This window comes from Zea mays, chromosome 4, assembly GCF_902167145.1.
Source record: "Zea mays cultivar B73 chromosome 4, Zm-B73-REFERENCE-NAM-5.0, whole genome shotgun sequence".
NCBI lineage: Eukaryota > Viridiplantae > Streptophyta > Magnoliopsida > Poales > Poaceae > Zea > Zea mays.
In genome coordinates this window covers 206357440-206373574 of record NC_050099.1, presented here as the reverse complement: position 1 = coordinate 206373574, position 16135 = coordinate 206357440, and the positions used below count along the sequence as shown (strand labels likewise).

Here is a 16135-nt window from a genome sequence, read left to right as displayed (position 1 = left end):
TTGACGCTATGGTCATCAATTGCAGTGTGGCAGGCTGGGACTTACACAAAGTCCTAGTCGACAACGGCAGTCAGGCGGACATCATCTTCCTACACGCCTTCGACCGCATGGGTATAAGCCACAGCTTGCTGAAGCCTTCGGACAACCCTTTGTATGGTTTCCAGTCGGCAAGGGCACCTTTCCAGTGGGCCCCCATAAGCATAACCTGTTAAGTTCGTCGCCCCCATGAACTTGACCTATTAAGTTCGTCGGCCCCCATGTTTGTAACTTTAAGTTCGTTGGCCGCCACGAACTTAACCTATTAAGTTCATCAAAAATATGTTATCGACTTCTTAGATTAAGTTCAACATTTTTCACCCACGTTCTTCAACCAGTTTCGTGTAGTGATGTCTAAATAATGAAATAAGAAAAAGAACTCAAGAAAGAAAAAATCATACCTATAATGCATCCCAAAGTAATGCATGTGTGTTGCCAAACTATCTATAGACACATTAATGGTAGTGCTCCCAAGTGGTGGCGGGGAGGCACTCCCCAGTAGGCAAAGTCATAAGACCGGACTAGTGGAGACAAACAAGATTACCTAGAACACAATTCACCAACCTATAGTGTCTATGTTTTGTGCCCATGAACGATTCATTCATCCAAGTTCGACGAGCACACAAGACAATTGTGAAATAAGTCTATAAGCTGCAATAATAATAAAACAAAGAGTACATCACTCGCTTTCCACCAGGCTTTATCAAAATCCTGGAATCCAATGGAAGCTCTAGAGGAGGGCCAATCTAATGCAACTTTCTAGTTATCTTTGGTTAGGTGGATTTAGATCCATCGACATCTCCCCTAGAGTCTGCACCTCCTGACTCTTCACTAGCCATAGAATCCCCACCTCCTGAGTACGCACCATGGTCGTCTCCCCCATCCTCCCTAGCACCTTGTTCGACTCCCTCTCCTCCCCCTCTTTGTCCTACCTCCACACTCCTGGATTCCTCTCCTCTTCCTAGGTAATGTACCTCCTGTTGTTTGGGTTCACCATCCTATTAAAATAAGAATGTTAATAAATAATTGCACATATAGTCATGCTACAAAAATGATTTAATTCAATAAGTAATTTACAATGGGTTGATTGCCTAGGGGCAAATGATGTGCCAACGCTCGACGTCTGATTAATGGGGAACTAGTGCCCTAAAAGACTAAGTCCTTGATCCACGAGCTACTCCTCATCCCTAGCAAACTCCACATTACACACTTCATTTACTTTGATATCCTATATTAACAAAAGGAAGTTAGTACATCAATCCAAAAATATAAATATAGAATGAAATAAAAAATAATAAAAATAGAATGAAATATAAAATAGTATGAATAAAGTACAACTTCATACCTGTCAATCATAATCGTAATCAAAATTAGGATGAAATTGTTTCCATCAATTCAATGAACATTAAGTAGTTTTCTTCTTTCTTGGCACTTGTTTTCTTTTTGGGGGAACTTCTACATCATTGCAATCTTCTATTAAGGATGCTTCCAACATTTCAGTTTCTATGTTAAAGGTGCTTGGAAGTTCATCGTCTTGGAAAATCTTAGTAGCCCCCACCTCTAGCTCTATTTGACTTTCAGAATAACTAGCATCACCAGGAGCATATAGTCATTCATGATGGTTCGCTTTGTACATTACCCACTAAACAATAAAATGCCTATATGAATATGACATATAATATACCTATTCACATAGGTGGGCAAAAACTATAGTGCCATGACCATGTATTCAGTCTTCGTGTTTAACTTCCACCCTACCATCTTGATTTTCTCATGTTCCACTACTGGCAGTAAACCAATCACAATCGAAGAACACCATTTTAAGTTGTTTATCCCTAAAAACTTGTACTCTAGTATTTCTTTATCGAATCCATAATAATTAGTCACCTTCCGTTGATCATCGACAACTCTAGTTACAACTCTAGAATTAGTCATGTCCTGCAAGCAAGAGGCTGAGTAGCTTCAAATATGGTAGAAAAGAAATAAAGCTCGTTGACATCATAACAAGTCCAGGTGTATCTTGGCACTTCTATCACAAGTCCAGGTGTATCTTGGCACTTCTATCTACATATTCTCAAAATAAACATACGAAATTAGGCCTTCCATCTTTTCCCTCTCAACACATTTGATCATGTTCATTCAGCGTTGGTTCATGACCACACATCGAATTTTGAGAATCAAACTCATTATTATTACTTGGAAACAAACCTATTAGGACAAGGAAAAATAGGCTTAGATAATTACTATTTAGATAACTACAAAGTTTACACTTCCATGTTGTTATACATGTAGAGGAAAGTAGTCTTCCATCCATTATCGGTGAAATAGTATGTTGTGTAGGGACCTACAGTTCTGCCCCTCCATTCAAAAATTTCAGGATCACTAGAAGGGGGATCTTAGTCCACATGGTAACACAATGTAGGTGTGTTGACATTGTGTTCCTCACAAAGTACAGGTCGTGAATGATGTCATCTCTTTGTATTTGAATTCCTCAACGATGCACACTTCAACACTTCTCTTATTACCAAACATTGCATGGAGCTTCTTTAGTATCCTTTTGATGTGATACATCCATCTATATTGAACATGACCACCTAACTTACCTTTGTATGTAAGATCAATAACTATGTGTTGCATTGGATTGAAGAAACCAGGAGTAAATATTTTTCAAGCTTGCATATCAAAATTGGCATTTGTTGCTCAAGCTTCTCCATCATCTCTTTATTTATTTCTTTAGCACAAAGATGTCTATAAAAGTAGCTTATCTTCGCTATCACCTTCCACACATCATCTTTCACATACACATGAAACATAACAAGAATAAGTTTTTCTATGATTATGTGGTAGTCATGACTCTTCAACCTAGTTAACTTCCCAATCTTAACATTAGCAGAGCTTCTAAAGCCCACCACGTAATCATAAATGAATTTTAAGTTCAACCACCACATTACTTACTTCTTCTTTTTAAGTTTTAGGCTATAAGGAGCTCGTGGCATATTTAGTTTGAAAGACGAGAAACCATCTATTGTCAAGCCGCTATGAACATTTCTCGCTTCTCTAGCAAAACTCAAATCAAAGGCATCAAGTGCCTTCCATGCATCTGTATCACCAGGGTGTGACATCATATCGAGATTGTTCGTGTACATCTTCTTTGTGCCATCTCATGTGTCTGGCTATATTCTTTGAGATAAACAAACGTTTTGATCGAGATACACGAGACATGTAACGAGGTTGCTTACGTGTTACATCTATTGTCATGGTCACATTGTCCTCGTTTACAACCTCTATAAATCTTGCATCACCACATATTGCACACTTCTTCTCATCCACAATGGCGTCCATGAGCTATGTATTGCTTATTTTAGACGGTGTATCTGATAGCGTCCAGACTTAATCTTACTTTCGACAGCTTATCTATTAGCTGTCGGAAGTTAACGTTATGTTTGATGGCTATTAGATAAATCGTCGGACATTAATTAACTTTCGACGTTTATCTGGGGCTATCGAAGTAAAGTTAGGCCCGTTTGGTTTGGGGTGACTAAAGTTTAGTCACTTTTAGTCCCTAAAGAAGCAAACATGGTGACTAAAATGTGGTGACTAAACTTTAGTTCTTTAGTCACCAAGGAGGTGACTAAAAGGGACTAAAGTAGTATTTTTACCTTATTTACCCTCTCCACTTTCTTCTTATAGCAAACATCTATTAATTAATAGGTGTAAAATAGTCATTATTTACATCAATTAATGCTCTTTAGTCTGGTTTAGTCACTGGAATCAAACGGAGTACTTTAGCGACTAAACTTTAGTCACAAAAATTTAGTCTAGTGACTAAAGGAACCAAACAGAGCCTTAATATCTCTAACGGCTGCTCTAGAAATCGCGACCGTCGGATATGTCGTGGTTTCCTGTTGTGGAGTACGCGACGGCTATTTAAGGGACCAAAACCAGAGCCATAACGCAGCACGCGTACGCTGCACAGGCTCCTGCTGTATCTCCATATCTCTCAGGCCCTTCCGGCTTCCGCCATCGTCAACGTCGTCACACAGCCGCCTCCACACAGCTGCTGCAACCTGCCCACCCATGGCCGTTCGTCGTCCTGGCAATAATAATCTCAGCAGGTAGCCAACGCGATTTAGTTAGTTTTCAAGTGTATGTGCAACGTCGTTAATTTTTTTTCTCAAAAAAGAGAATATCGATCTCAGTCTCAAAGCTAGCTAGTTAGAAGTTGGGATACCACCAGCTAACGTTGCAACACAAAGAGTCTTCATCACTTGACCAATAACATAGCACTGCTACGCCTGTTCCAAGAAGAAGAAGATATCAGAACTCTCCTCCTTCAATGCCCGGGCCCAATGCTGATCCCATTAATTAATTAATAAAGCAGTGAACCACATTCTTCATTTTGATTTTGTCTTGAGCAATTCTCCAACTTTATTACAATCATGCATGGCTTTTAACAAAATGCATGTTTGTCTATGTTGCAGCGATTTGGAGCAGCAATGGCGTAACGGCGGCGGGCCTGCGTGTGTGCTTGGCGTCGGCACAGCCAACCCAGCCAACTGCGTTCAGCAAGATGAGTACACTGACTGGTACTTCCGTATCACCAAGAGTGATCATCTTACGGACACGAAAGCAACCATGAAGAAAATGTGTAAGTAATTAATTAACTATCCATTTTCCATTCTCATGTGTATATCCTACCATACCAGATGACAGCACAAGTAAAAATAGATAGCGGCAGATCCAGAATAATTTAATAAAGCCCTAAGCCGGTTTTGTGCAGCGAATGTAAACCAACATCGAAGGCTTGCATTGAACTGACCCAACAAATCAGTTTCTTCAACTTTTGTTAATCGTCTTGGTTTACAATTTAATTATATCATCTTTTATTTGTGAAGACAGAACAGTACAAGGAATAGAAATAAAGTGTTTATTCTTATAGTATACAAGGAGGTGTAGGCTAATCCTACTTTGGGTGATTTTCACACTTGTGCCTGCTGGCAGCTCATAACTGGTGACAAGTCACATGTTCTTGTACTTTTCACACCATCACATTTTCATTATTGTGATCCTATGCATGTTCAGGACGTGCATAAGAAAAAATCCTCTACAATTATTATTGATGGTGTAGTCCAAGGCCTTAATGCAAGAGTCTTTTCTTATGCTTCTACTCGAACGTATCCGTTAAATATCACTAGTAAAAAAACTCTGTAAAGACAATTGTAAACATATTTATTTTATTGGCTTATTTTAGAACCGCCACTACTAGCGGTTTTATACCCTAGGCGTTAATAGGGCAGTAAATAGACAAATTATCTAGTACAAACAAGCTCTATAAAAGCAGTTGTAAACATATTTATTTTATTGGCTTATTTTAGAAATGCCACTACTAGGGGGCCCATAGAAGTAGATTTTTTATAGGCCGGTAAATAAGAACCGCTAGTGGAAATTGATTTCCACTGGCAGTTTAGTTAAGTCAGTCGTTAATGGAAATTGATTTCCAGTGGCGGTTGAGGTAGTAAAACCGTCAGTACTAATATTTTCCAAAAACATTAAAGTTTAAAAATAGCAAAAAAGTAATTAGGCAAGGCCCACCCGTCAATCTCCGTCACAACATTTTTCGCGCGCTAGTATAAATCGATTTCTACTGGCGGTTGAGGTAATAAAATGTTAGTACTAATATTTTCCAAAAACATATTTGGGTTTTAAAAATAGCAAAAAAACAATTAGATGAGGCCCACCCACCAATCTCCGTCACAACATTTTCCGTGCGCTGCACGGCCGGTAGAAATCGAACCTCTAACCTCACCCTCGCGTGTAGCTTACTCTACTACTCCACCTATCACTTACTCCATGTCTATATTACAGTTTTGTTGCCCACGTATTAAAACATCCAAGTATAAATTGACTATTTGAGGTTGTAAATGAATTTAAACGAAAAAGTTGTCAACTAAAAGTTTAATAGAGAAAGAGTTGCCCACGTATTTGAAGTTCTAAAACTTTTATTTTGTTACTTTCCCCATCCGTGGTTGTTTGCAAAATTTGCATTTCAAATTTGACAACTTCAAATCCAATTTTTGAGAGCCAAAAACATTTCAAATAAACAAAGTTGTCAACTATAAAGTTTCATAACTTTTAGACATATCCAATTTTATTTTGGTGATTTTTCTATACGAGGTCATTTGAAAATTTAGAAAAAGAATAAAAATGATTTGTAGTAGCAGTTTTTTAAGAAAACCACCTATAGAAATTAATTTCTACATGCGGTTCTTTAAGAAATCTGCCTGTAGAAATCATAGATTTATGCTGGCGGTTTATTAAGGAACCGTCGCAAGAAACCCAAACTATGACACCCAGTAATGTAAACGGATGATTTTGAATAAAGCGACAAAACAAGAATCAGCTAAAACAAGACAAGCATTTTGTAGATGTTGTCACTTCGTAGATGTAGTCATTGGAAAAAAGTATATTTTCCGTTTCAGTATCATACAATTCCTCGCATTTAATGCAGTGATAATATAAAATTTGTTTATATAAACAGTTGAGTTCTTTATCCAAAATCTTTATGGTTAGTATTATTATAAGGTTTGGAACGTGTTTCAATAATTATTTCGTTTATACAAAATCTATCTATATGGTATATAAAGATATTGTAATACACTGGTACATAACTAGTAATAAATAAAGTGTCACTAGACACTATTATTTTCAGACTAAAATAAAAATTCAACAATACATGAGACAAACGCAAGGATGAAAGACACCTAGAATAGTGTCAGTTGTGTTGTGCCTACTCAAGGGCACCTCCGTCTTAAGAGTTCGAATCTTTCACTTTAATTCTGTTAGGCTGTCTCCAACAGCTCTCATATAGTCATATCATATTTCATATCTTACCTATTATTTTAAAGCAGAGCACTAATTATGGCTTATTATAGCCTGAGCCATACCACGTTTGAACAAAAAATTAACAGATGTGCAGCCCAAATCTACATAAGACCACAACTCCACCGGTCCACCCTAAGCAGCCGACAGCCCTCAGCGATCAGTGTCTCACAACCCGTCACTCGTCGTTGCGGTCAATAGCTGACGGCCGTTACCTATGCTGAGTGTCTGGAGCCGACACTCGGCAAATTACCTCTTTGTCGAGCGTTCCTTGGTGGACACTCAGCAAAGAGAGTATTTGTCGAGTGTCTTTTGCTGACACTCGACAAAGTATAATTTTATTTTTTTTCCACCAACCTTTTGTGGTGTGTTACTACAGTATGTAGACCTACATGTTCAAGTTTGGCACAATTATCGAAATGTTTTCTATACATATTAGATTTAGTTCGTTTAATTGAATTTCTTTGGATAATTCAGATTTGAACTGCAAGTCACTAAAAATGTAAAACACTGAATGCAAAAATGATATTCATGTTATTTAGCACAAGTTACGATCTATTTCAGGAACAGACCGGAATTTCGAGCACCATACTCACGAAATAAGACCGTGGACTTGTGATCGAATTGTTTTAAAATTATATAAAACATAAATAAGGTCAGAAAATCATGAAACTTGTCGACATGTCATGATATTATATGTAGAGACTTAAAATTGAAAATGTTTTATTAAAGTTGTCACGTGTCGGGTAGTGACGGTTCGGGGAGGGCGTGGGCAGGCGCACGTGGCTGGGCATCAATCACGTGGAAATATACGCAGCGTACGTACCCATGACCAATCTAGAGGTAGAAAGATGCATGCGGAGTAAGAATAAAGAATAATAACATGGTTCACGATCTAAATATCCAAGAGAAAAAACATAAAATCTGTTGAAATGATTTAAAAATAGTCCGAATTCTAAAAAGAAGGACATCTATAATGGAAGCAAAGAGTCGTCCTTCAAAAGTTTGGTAATCCCTACCATGAACGCTTGTCGATCTTCATACATCGATGCAACTAGACAGAGAACCAAAGCTAGTGTGCTATCACCATGAATATAACTTCCAAAAGAGTGTTGGATTCACATTTATCAAAATCAATCGTGTCCCTTGTTATCTATAAATAAAGGAGACTAGAAAATCTTAATTATCTTCCTAATGGTACCCTTTTTTTTAGCTCCAGGTCTTTTTTAGCTGATGCAGATGCTTGGCCTTGCTCTGGCCGCTTTTCAGCTCTAGAAAATAAGCACGCCTACTCTTAAAAACGTGGATCTAAGGAACACCACTATTAAAAATAGGGGTTCAAGAACCAAGATATACCACTCCAATGCCTTGATAATTGCTAAGCCCTCTCTTTCTCCACTCTAATCAAGTTTTAATACTAAATTTCATGTGCTTTGTCCGATTTGTCTCTCACTATAATAACCCACTCGCGTGCCTGTGTGAAGGAACACATGGGAAATTTTGATTTAGACATCCATCAAACTATTATACTCCCTCTATCTCAAATTAAAATTTGTTTTAGGCTTTTAACGGATTTATACAATAATTGATGTATGGTTTTGTGTATGTGTCTAAATTCATCATCGTACATTTGAACATACACATAAAAACCAAGAGCTAAAACAAATACTAATTTAGGACAAAAGGAGTAATATAAATAGATTAAAAATATTAAACCATAATCAAATGCACAATAACGATTATAAGTCATAAAATTCCATCACATAATCAGAGTACATGTCAACATAATATTTTAGATACATCTAATTAAAACATTTTCTGTTTTTTAATATTTTGTTTTTAATCTAAGTGTATTACATTATTTTAGTGAGATGTCTAGATCGTGTTTTTTGGTGTTCTTCGCGTGGACGCACGATTAGATTTGTAGAGTGAGGGGGTCAAAGCGCAAGAAATTTAGTGTTAAAACTTGGTTAGAGTGAATAAAGAGAGAGAATAGCACCTATCATGGTATTATTTAAAGACATAGTGATTTAGGAGTGGTATATCTTGGAACCATATTCTTAGTAGTGGGATTGTTTTGATCCACCTCTTCAAAAGTGGTATATAGATTGAATTCTCTAGCTAAATGTAGGGTGTGTTTGGTTTGGCCTTTAGGTGTGGCTTCCACCCCCACAAGCCAAAGCCAAACCAAAAGCCCTGTGTCAGCGAGTAACATTTTTTCCACAGCTGGCTTTTTCACTGTGCAAAATTGTAAGCATCTCTAGATCTACTTTTAGCGACTTTCAAGGTAGAAAAACTTTGTAAATACTACGTGGCTACCACTGGTAAGTGAAAAATACTGCTTTGTTCAATTCCATCGCCCCCAATTGATAACCGTGGTGCCCGCTTGTCCACCACTCCCACAACCACGGTCAATTTCACCAAACAATTTTCATTTTTTACCACTTACATTCAATAACATTTTTTTCATAGCCCATATATAACAATAGTTTTTTTCACAGACACAGTCCAACCAAATAGACCCACAGAGACGCCTCAGGATCCATTTGTTGAGGCGGATATAGATGGAGCCCCTTCTCTTAAAAAATAAAAACATCTCTAGCTACAAATTAAATGTGCAGATTGAGGTGGGCTATAGCGGCCGCTGCCGGTCACAACTGCTAAATTGTACATTAAAAATATAGCTAAATTGTTCTCAAACAGTTGTAGCCGGAGAGTTAAAATCCTTTTCAGAACCCAAAGTGTCTGTGTAATCGGAAATGCATTTACCATGATGTCATGTTTACATGCCTCTCAGGTGAGAAGATGATGGTAAAACAACGCTACCTGCAAGTCAACGAGGAGCTCTTCAGTGAGCACCCCGAGTTGTTGGACCCTACAGCTCCAAGTCTGGAAGCCAAGCTAGCCATCGTAGCCAGTGCCATGCCACGGCTTGTGGCTGCTGCCGCAGAGAAAGCCATTGCCGAATGGGGCCGCCCGGCCGGAGACATCACGCACCTCATCTTCGCCACCAGCAGCAGTGCTCAACTGCCCCACATCGATCTCCGCATCGCTTCCCTTCTCGGGTTAAGCAGCACAGTGCAGCGCACGGTGATCGGCTTTCACGCCTGCACTGGCAGCTCAGCCGCGCTCCGCATTGCCAAGGACATCGCCGAGAATAACCGCGGAGCACGAGTCCTCGTCGCTTGCGCGGACATGTGGAGCGTCGTGGATAGTTACACAGTTCCTAACGAAGCACACCGCTACGGAATCATCGGCCACGCCATTTTCGGTGACGGTGCCGGCGCAGTTGTTGTCGGAAGCCGGCCGCAAGAACCCGTTGAACGCCCAATCTTTGAGATGGTTTCAGCGTCGCAGGCCACAGTGCCCCGCTCAGAGCGGGCGGTTGCTGCCGAGCTCACCAATTGCGGCCTGGAGTACCGCCTCGAGTTTGGAGAGCTGGCGGCGGAGGTCGGTGACAACACCAACTTTTTTGCATTTTAGCCCTTTTAGGGTTTCTTTTGCACAATTATGCCCTTTGTAGTTTCATTTCAAAAAATGGACCCTTACCTCGGCGCCGTCATCATTGGCGCCGAGGTAACACATAGTGGCGCCAACATAATTGGCGCCAACTTTTCCTACGTGGCAGCCGATGTGGCAAGTCCCAGGGGGTCGGCGCCATAGATCTTGGCGCCGACCCCCCTGGATAGCACCGGACCCCACCGTCAAGGGGGGTCGGCGCCAAGATCTATGGCGCCGACCCCCTGGGACTTGCCACATCGGCTGCCACGTAGGAAAAGTTGGCGCCAATGGTACTGGCGTCGATGTGTGTTACCTCGGCGCCAATGATGATGGCGCCGAGGTTGGGGTCCATTTTTTGAAATGAAACTGTAAAGGGTATAGTTGTGCAAAAAAAAACTCAAAAAAGGCTAAAATCCAAAAAAGTTGGGTGACAACATCGAGCGGTGCCTGATCAACACGATGTCGCCGCTCGGCATTGGTAGTGTTGGCTGGAATAACCTCTTCTGGGTGGTTCACCCGGGTGGCCCCAGGATCATGGACACCTTCACGACGGCTCTCAGGCTAGAGCCCGAGAAGTCCGAATTTTTTGCATTTTGGTCCTTCATCGGAAAAAAATTCACGTTTAGACCCTAAAAAATTTTAATGTCATTTTTGGACCCTTTACTCGGCGCCGTAGCCTGTGGCGCCGAGGTAACACAGCTCGGCGCCATAGGCTATGGCGCCGAGGTACGTGCTGCGTTGGCACAAACGGACGTCGTGGCGCCGACGTGGTACCGAGCTCGGCGCCATAGATCTTGGCGCCGAGCTCTGTTCTGTACAGAAAACTTGTTTAGCTCAGTTGGTAAAATACAAGGCTCTTAAACTTGTGGTCGTGGGTTCGAACCCCACGGTGGGCGTTTTTAATACTTTTTGTTTTTGTCACTTATTTATTTTTTTGTTGTCCATATTTTTCGTTTATTTCGCTGATTTGTCCGTCCTGATTTATTTCTCATCCAGTTTTATTTTTGTGACTGATTTGTTTATTCGTCCAGATTTTTTTATCCGGTGAGCACAGCAGCTGTGTGCCACAGTGCTCACAAGCCGTCAACTTCTCCAATTTTTTGCTCAACTAACCACAATAAAAATCAAATAAGAACACTCTTACTTCAATCGTGATCAAATAAAAATATTATATTTTCATTGAATTCTTTTGAACATAAATTTTAAATACATAATAACATATTCCCAGTAAAAAGAAGCACACATATTCATCTTTTTTTTCTTCTGCACTAAATAAAAGTATACTCCATTGTATACTTGTCTCATGGATGATATATTTTAGAATTTACTGCATATACAGCTGCTGTGCTCGCCGGATAAAAAAAATCTGGACGAATAAACAAATCAGTCACAAAAATAAAACTGGACGAGAAATAAATCAGGACGGACAAATCAGCGATATAAACGAAAAATATGGACAACAAAAAAATAAATAAGTGACAAAGACAAAAAGTATTAAAAAACATCCACCATGGGGCTTGAACCCACAACCACAAGTATAAGAGCCTTGTATTTTACCAACTGAGCTAGACAAGTTTTTTGTACAGAACGGAGCTCGGCGCCAAAATCTATGGCGCCGAGCTCGGTACCACGTCGGCGCCACGACGTCCGTTTGTGCCAACGCAGCGCGTACCTCGGCGCCATAGCCTATGGCGCCGAGCTGTGTTACCTCGGCGCCATAGGCTACGGCGCCGAGTAAAGGGTCCAAAAATGACATTAAAATTTTCTAGGGTCCAAACGTGAATTTTTTTCGAATGAAGGATCAAAATGCAAAAAATTCGGCCGAGAAGTTGGCGGCCAGCCGGCAGGTGTTCAGCGAGTACGGTAACATGGTGGGCCCAACTCTGATATTTGTCCTTGATGAGGTTATACGCCGTCGCCAGCAAGACCACGAGGAAGGGAGCTGTGAGTGGGGGTTCATGGTGGGGTTTGGCCCGGGGTTCACCATTGATGTAATGGCATTGCATGCATGCACCACACCAACACCAAGACTCAAGTAGTTTGTAATGGGAGATTGGGAGCCATGACGCACAAAGGGAAGCTGGAAATACATTGATCAAGACAGTTAGAAAAATAAGATGTTCAATCATGGAGATATATGTTCCCGTGTTGTGTAATGTGTATGCATGAATTCTGCATGCTTCATAGAAGCGGCCCTTTAGTTGTCTGTTCGTCAGCGCATTTGTTTGTACGTGTCTTCTTCCCTATAAACACTACCGGAATCAACCTCTTCGCCGAGTGCCGGAAGCACTCGGCGAAGCCTTAAAAACACTCGGCAAAGGCTTTGCCGAGTGTAACACTCGGCAAAGAAGGCTCGGCAAACAGTGCATCGGCAAAGACTTCTTTACCGAGTACTTTTTCTCGGGCACTCGGCAAAGATCTTTGCCGAGTGTCAGGGAGCACTCGGCAAAGAAAAGCGACCGTTACGGCGCCGGTTGACGGAGACGGCGGCTTTGCCGAGTGTCAACGGTGACACTCGGCAACGAAGATATCTTTGCCGAGTGTCCTCCTGGCAGCACTCGACAAAGCCGCCTTCTTTGCCGAGTGCCATTTGGGACACTCGGCAAAGAGCCCGCCAGGGAGGGTCCCCATGTCAGGCTCTTTGCCGAGTGTCCCAATTGGCACTCGGCAAAGACGACCTCTTTGCCGAGTGCTAGCGACATAACACTCGGCAAAGAACCTAAGCCGGTGCCCAGGTCTACACTCTTTGCCGAGTGTTATGACCCAGACACTCGGCAAAGAGCCTCTTTGCCGAGTGTTACACTCGGCAAAGTGACCAGTATGTACCTTTTTTATTTGTTTTTTGTTTTCCATCCACACAAACAGAAGATATCACATATATATCACATATATACATCACAGATATCATCACAGACATAAATAGCCAACACAAACATAAAACCGTGACCACAAACATAAATATCCATCACAAACATAAGTGTTCAACACAAGTATTAAACACAAACATAAGTCTCAAACGTCGCAAGCTCTCACATAAGTATCAAACAGAAACATAAGTATTATACATAAGTTCTAAAGTCTAAAACAATGACTCATGGAGGTGGGCGGTTTGGCCGGGGTTGCGTTGGGCTGAACCCTTCCGGAGGGTTGTTGGATGCCGCCCCAGATTGGCCCTGCACAGAGAAGAGATAGCATGTGTTATACCAGATGCATTACAAACATCTAACTACAATATTGATACTCACAGGAGTGTGGAAGAGAGTAGGGTCAACTGGGGGGAACAATGGAGGTGGCGGAGCGATGCCCTGTGCGGCGCCAAGGCTCTGCATGTACTGGAACATCTCTGCCATCCTCTGATCAGCCGCCGCCCGCTCCGCCATTATCCTCGCCTCCATCTCTTCTAGTTGGGTCTGTAATATTACAAGCCAACGTTATAGTAACTCAAAGACTAGGTATATAACTAAAGGAAGGACGAGTTACAGAAGCACTAACCTCGAGTTGCTGTATGCGATGCTGTGAGCTGTCGTGCCGAGGTCGAATGGCTGGGCTCGAGCCCGTGCTCCTTGCTCTCACCTGAGACAGAGTGGGAGTGGAGGACGAGTCGATTGCCCCGTCGGCAATCCAGTACCGCCCATGTCTCTTGCCTCCTCCGACCCTCATGAGCACCTCGGGGTCGATAGGCTCGGTGCTCGGATCATAGTCTGGGCCATGGACCTCCTGCGCCATGGCGGTGTAGTCATGGAGGCGGCTGTAGACGGCAGGGTTGGTGTAGGCCTCGGGCCCGTCATCCGGGTTGTAGGTGACGTCGGACGTCGCCTTACCCTTATGGGCCATAGCATAGGCCGAGAAGGTGGAACAAGGCCTGCCACCATGTGACGCCGACTGCAACGAAAACCAACGAGATAGTTAGAAATAATATCTAACTTAGTGCTATATATCTAAATAAAAAAGGTGGCGTACCCATGCTTCGGCATATTGGCCCAGGCTCCGGCTGCCTTGGTGGTGCGAGGGGCCTTGCATCTGCAAACGCCGTTCCCGGCTAGCTGTGTGCACCTCGTCCCACTCAGCCGAACACCACCTATCCACCATCTGCTCCCAGCACAGAGGATGTGTGGCGCACCAATGTGGAATCACCTGCAAAGTAAACACATAAAGTGCATATCAGAAGATAAAATAACATTCATGCATCGAGTACTGGTACCAAACATGCATGACTTTACCTGCAGGTACTGCTCCCTGGTCAACGACATGGTTCGGGCTTGAGGTTTGGTCACCTTCTCCCCAAGGACGGAGCCGTGGTAGGTGATGATGGCCTGGATGCGGGCCTCATAGTGCATGTCCACGACGAGCTTCTTACAGCACGTGGTGGCCACCACATCCGCCCTAGCCTCGTATCCAGCATCGCATCTGAAGAAATCCTGCAACAAAAACGATGTATCCATACATTATTTCAAGAATTTGCAACGAATGCGACATATTTTATATTATACTAAGACTTACCCACAGCTCTTGCTTCACCCGCTCCGCCTTGTTATTGAATTCCCTGCCGTCCCGGTCTACTGCATCGGGGGCGACGGCGTAGTGGTCGAAGGTGAAGGCTGGGCCCGTCACTCCGGCGTACTCCACAAGTCCAGGGAAGTGTTCCCTGCACAGCAGGCCGAGGATGTTGTTGGGGGGGCGACGATGACCCCCAGCATAATCCAAAACCGTCCAAGACCTGTCCAAGTGATAAATAAAAAGTATTAGTTTATATTATGATTTTGAACACATAATATGAACAAGAATGAAGAACATAAAGTTACATACCTCTCCCCTTCCGGCCGAATCAACGGCCGTCTGTCCCGAAGTATGGGACGCGGCGGGAGACTCGCGGGGCCTCGCAGGTAGATGCTCCTCGAACTAGAGCCGCCTGAACCTGAGGCATCCTGCTGCTGGTCGTCGTCGTCCTGCTGCTGGTCGTCGTCGTCCTGAGGCGCCGCCTGCTGCTGCGCTGCCTGCTCTGCCTCGTGCTGCTGCGCTGCCTGCTCTGCATCGTCCGCCGTCCTACTCCTCCTCCCCCTCCTCCTCCTCAGGAAACCGTCCACCATATTTGTTCAACAACCTGCAATTAAGAGTAAACAAATAAGCACATATAAAAAGATGTATTTAAAAACAGGTGCGAAATAAAAAGTCATATAGCATTACATCGATTAAAAATAATCTTCATATGTGTCGGGGTTAGCCGGATCATAACTCTCATCATCACTATCAAGCATTTCAATCTCAACACCATCGGAAGACGCAACCTCATCATTGCCTTCAAGGATTACTAAGTCATTATCATTTTGCACCTCATCATCCTCCTCATCAACAACCATTTCAATATCTACGTCCATTCCGATAGCTTCAGTTAAGTCTATCTCAAATCGCCCTTCTAGCCCATCTTCTTGGAAGAACTCTCCATCATATGTGTCCGGGTCTAAGTTGTAATCTTCATCGTTAGGAACAGGTAACCTCCCATGCGGCGATACCTTATACACAACATCCCAACCCTTAAGATGTTCTTTCGTTTGACACGCATATGGGAGATAATACACTTGTGTGGCCTGTTGGGCCACGATATAGACATCGTCTCCTGCTAAGGTGGAATCTTGTCGAATTTCGACTATCCCAAGATTAGAATGTGTCCGTCTCGTCACTTGAGGGTCAAACCAATGACATTTGAATATCACTGGAGTAA

General features: G+C 42.4%; 1 protein-coding gene across 1 annotated transcript; it reads left to right on the top strand.

Annotated features, from left to right (window-relative positions):
- Window positions 1–4000: 4000 nt before the first annotated feature.
- On the top strand, window positions 4001–12622 carry LOC109946089 (phenylpropanoylacetyl-CoA synthase). Its single transcript, XM_020552814.1, has 6 exons — window positions 4001–4151; window positions 4518–4684; window positions 9713–10365; window positions 10840–10991; window position 12157; window positions 12246–12622. Exons 1-6 carry the CDS (start codon window positions 4114–4116, stop codon window positions 12453–12455), a joined length of 1221 nt encoding a protein of 406 aa, XP_020408403.1. The 5' UTR covers window positions 4001–4113; the 3' UTR covers window positions 12456–12622.
- The last annotated feature ends 3513 nt before the right edge of the window (window positions 12623–16135 follow it).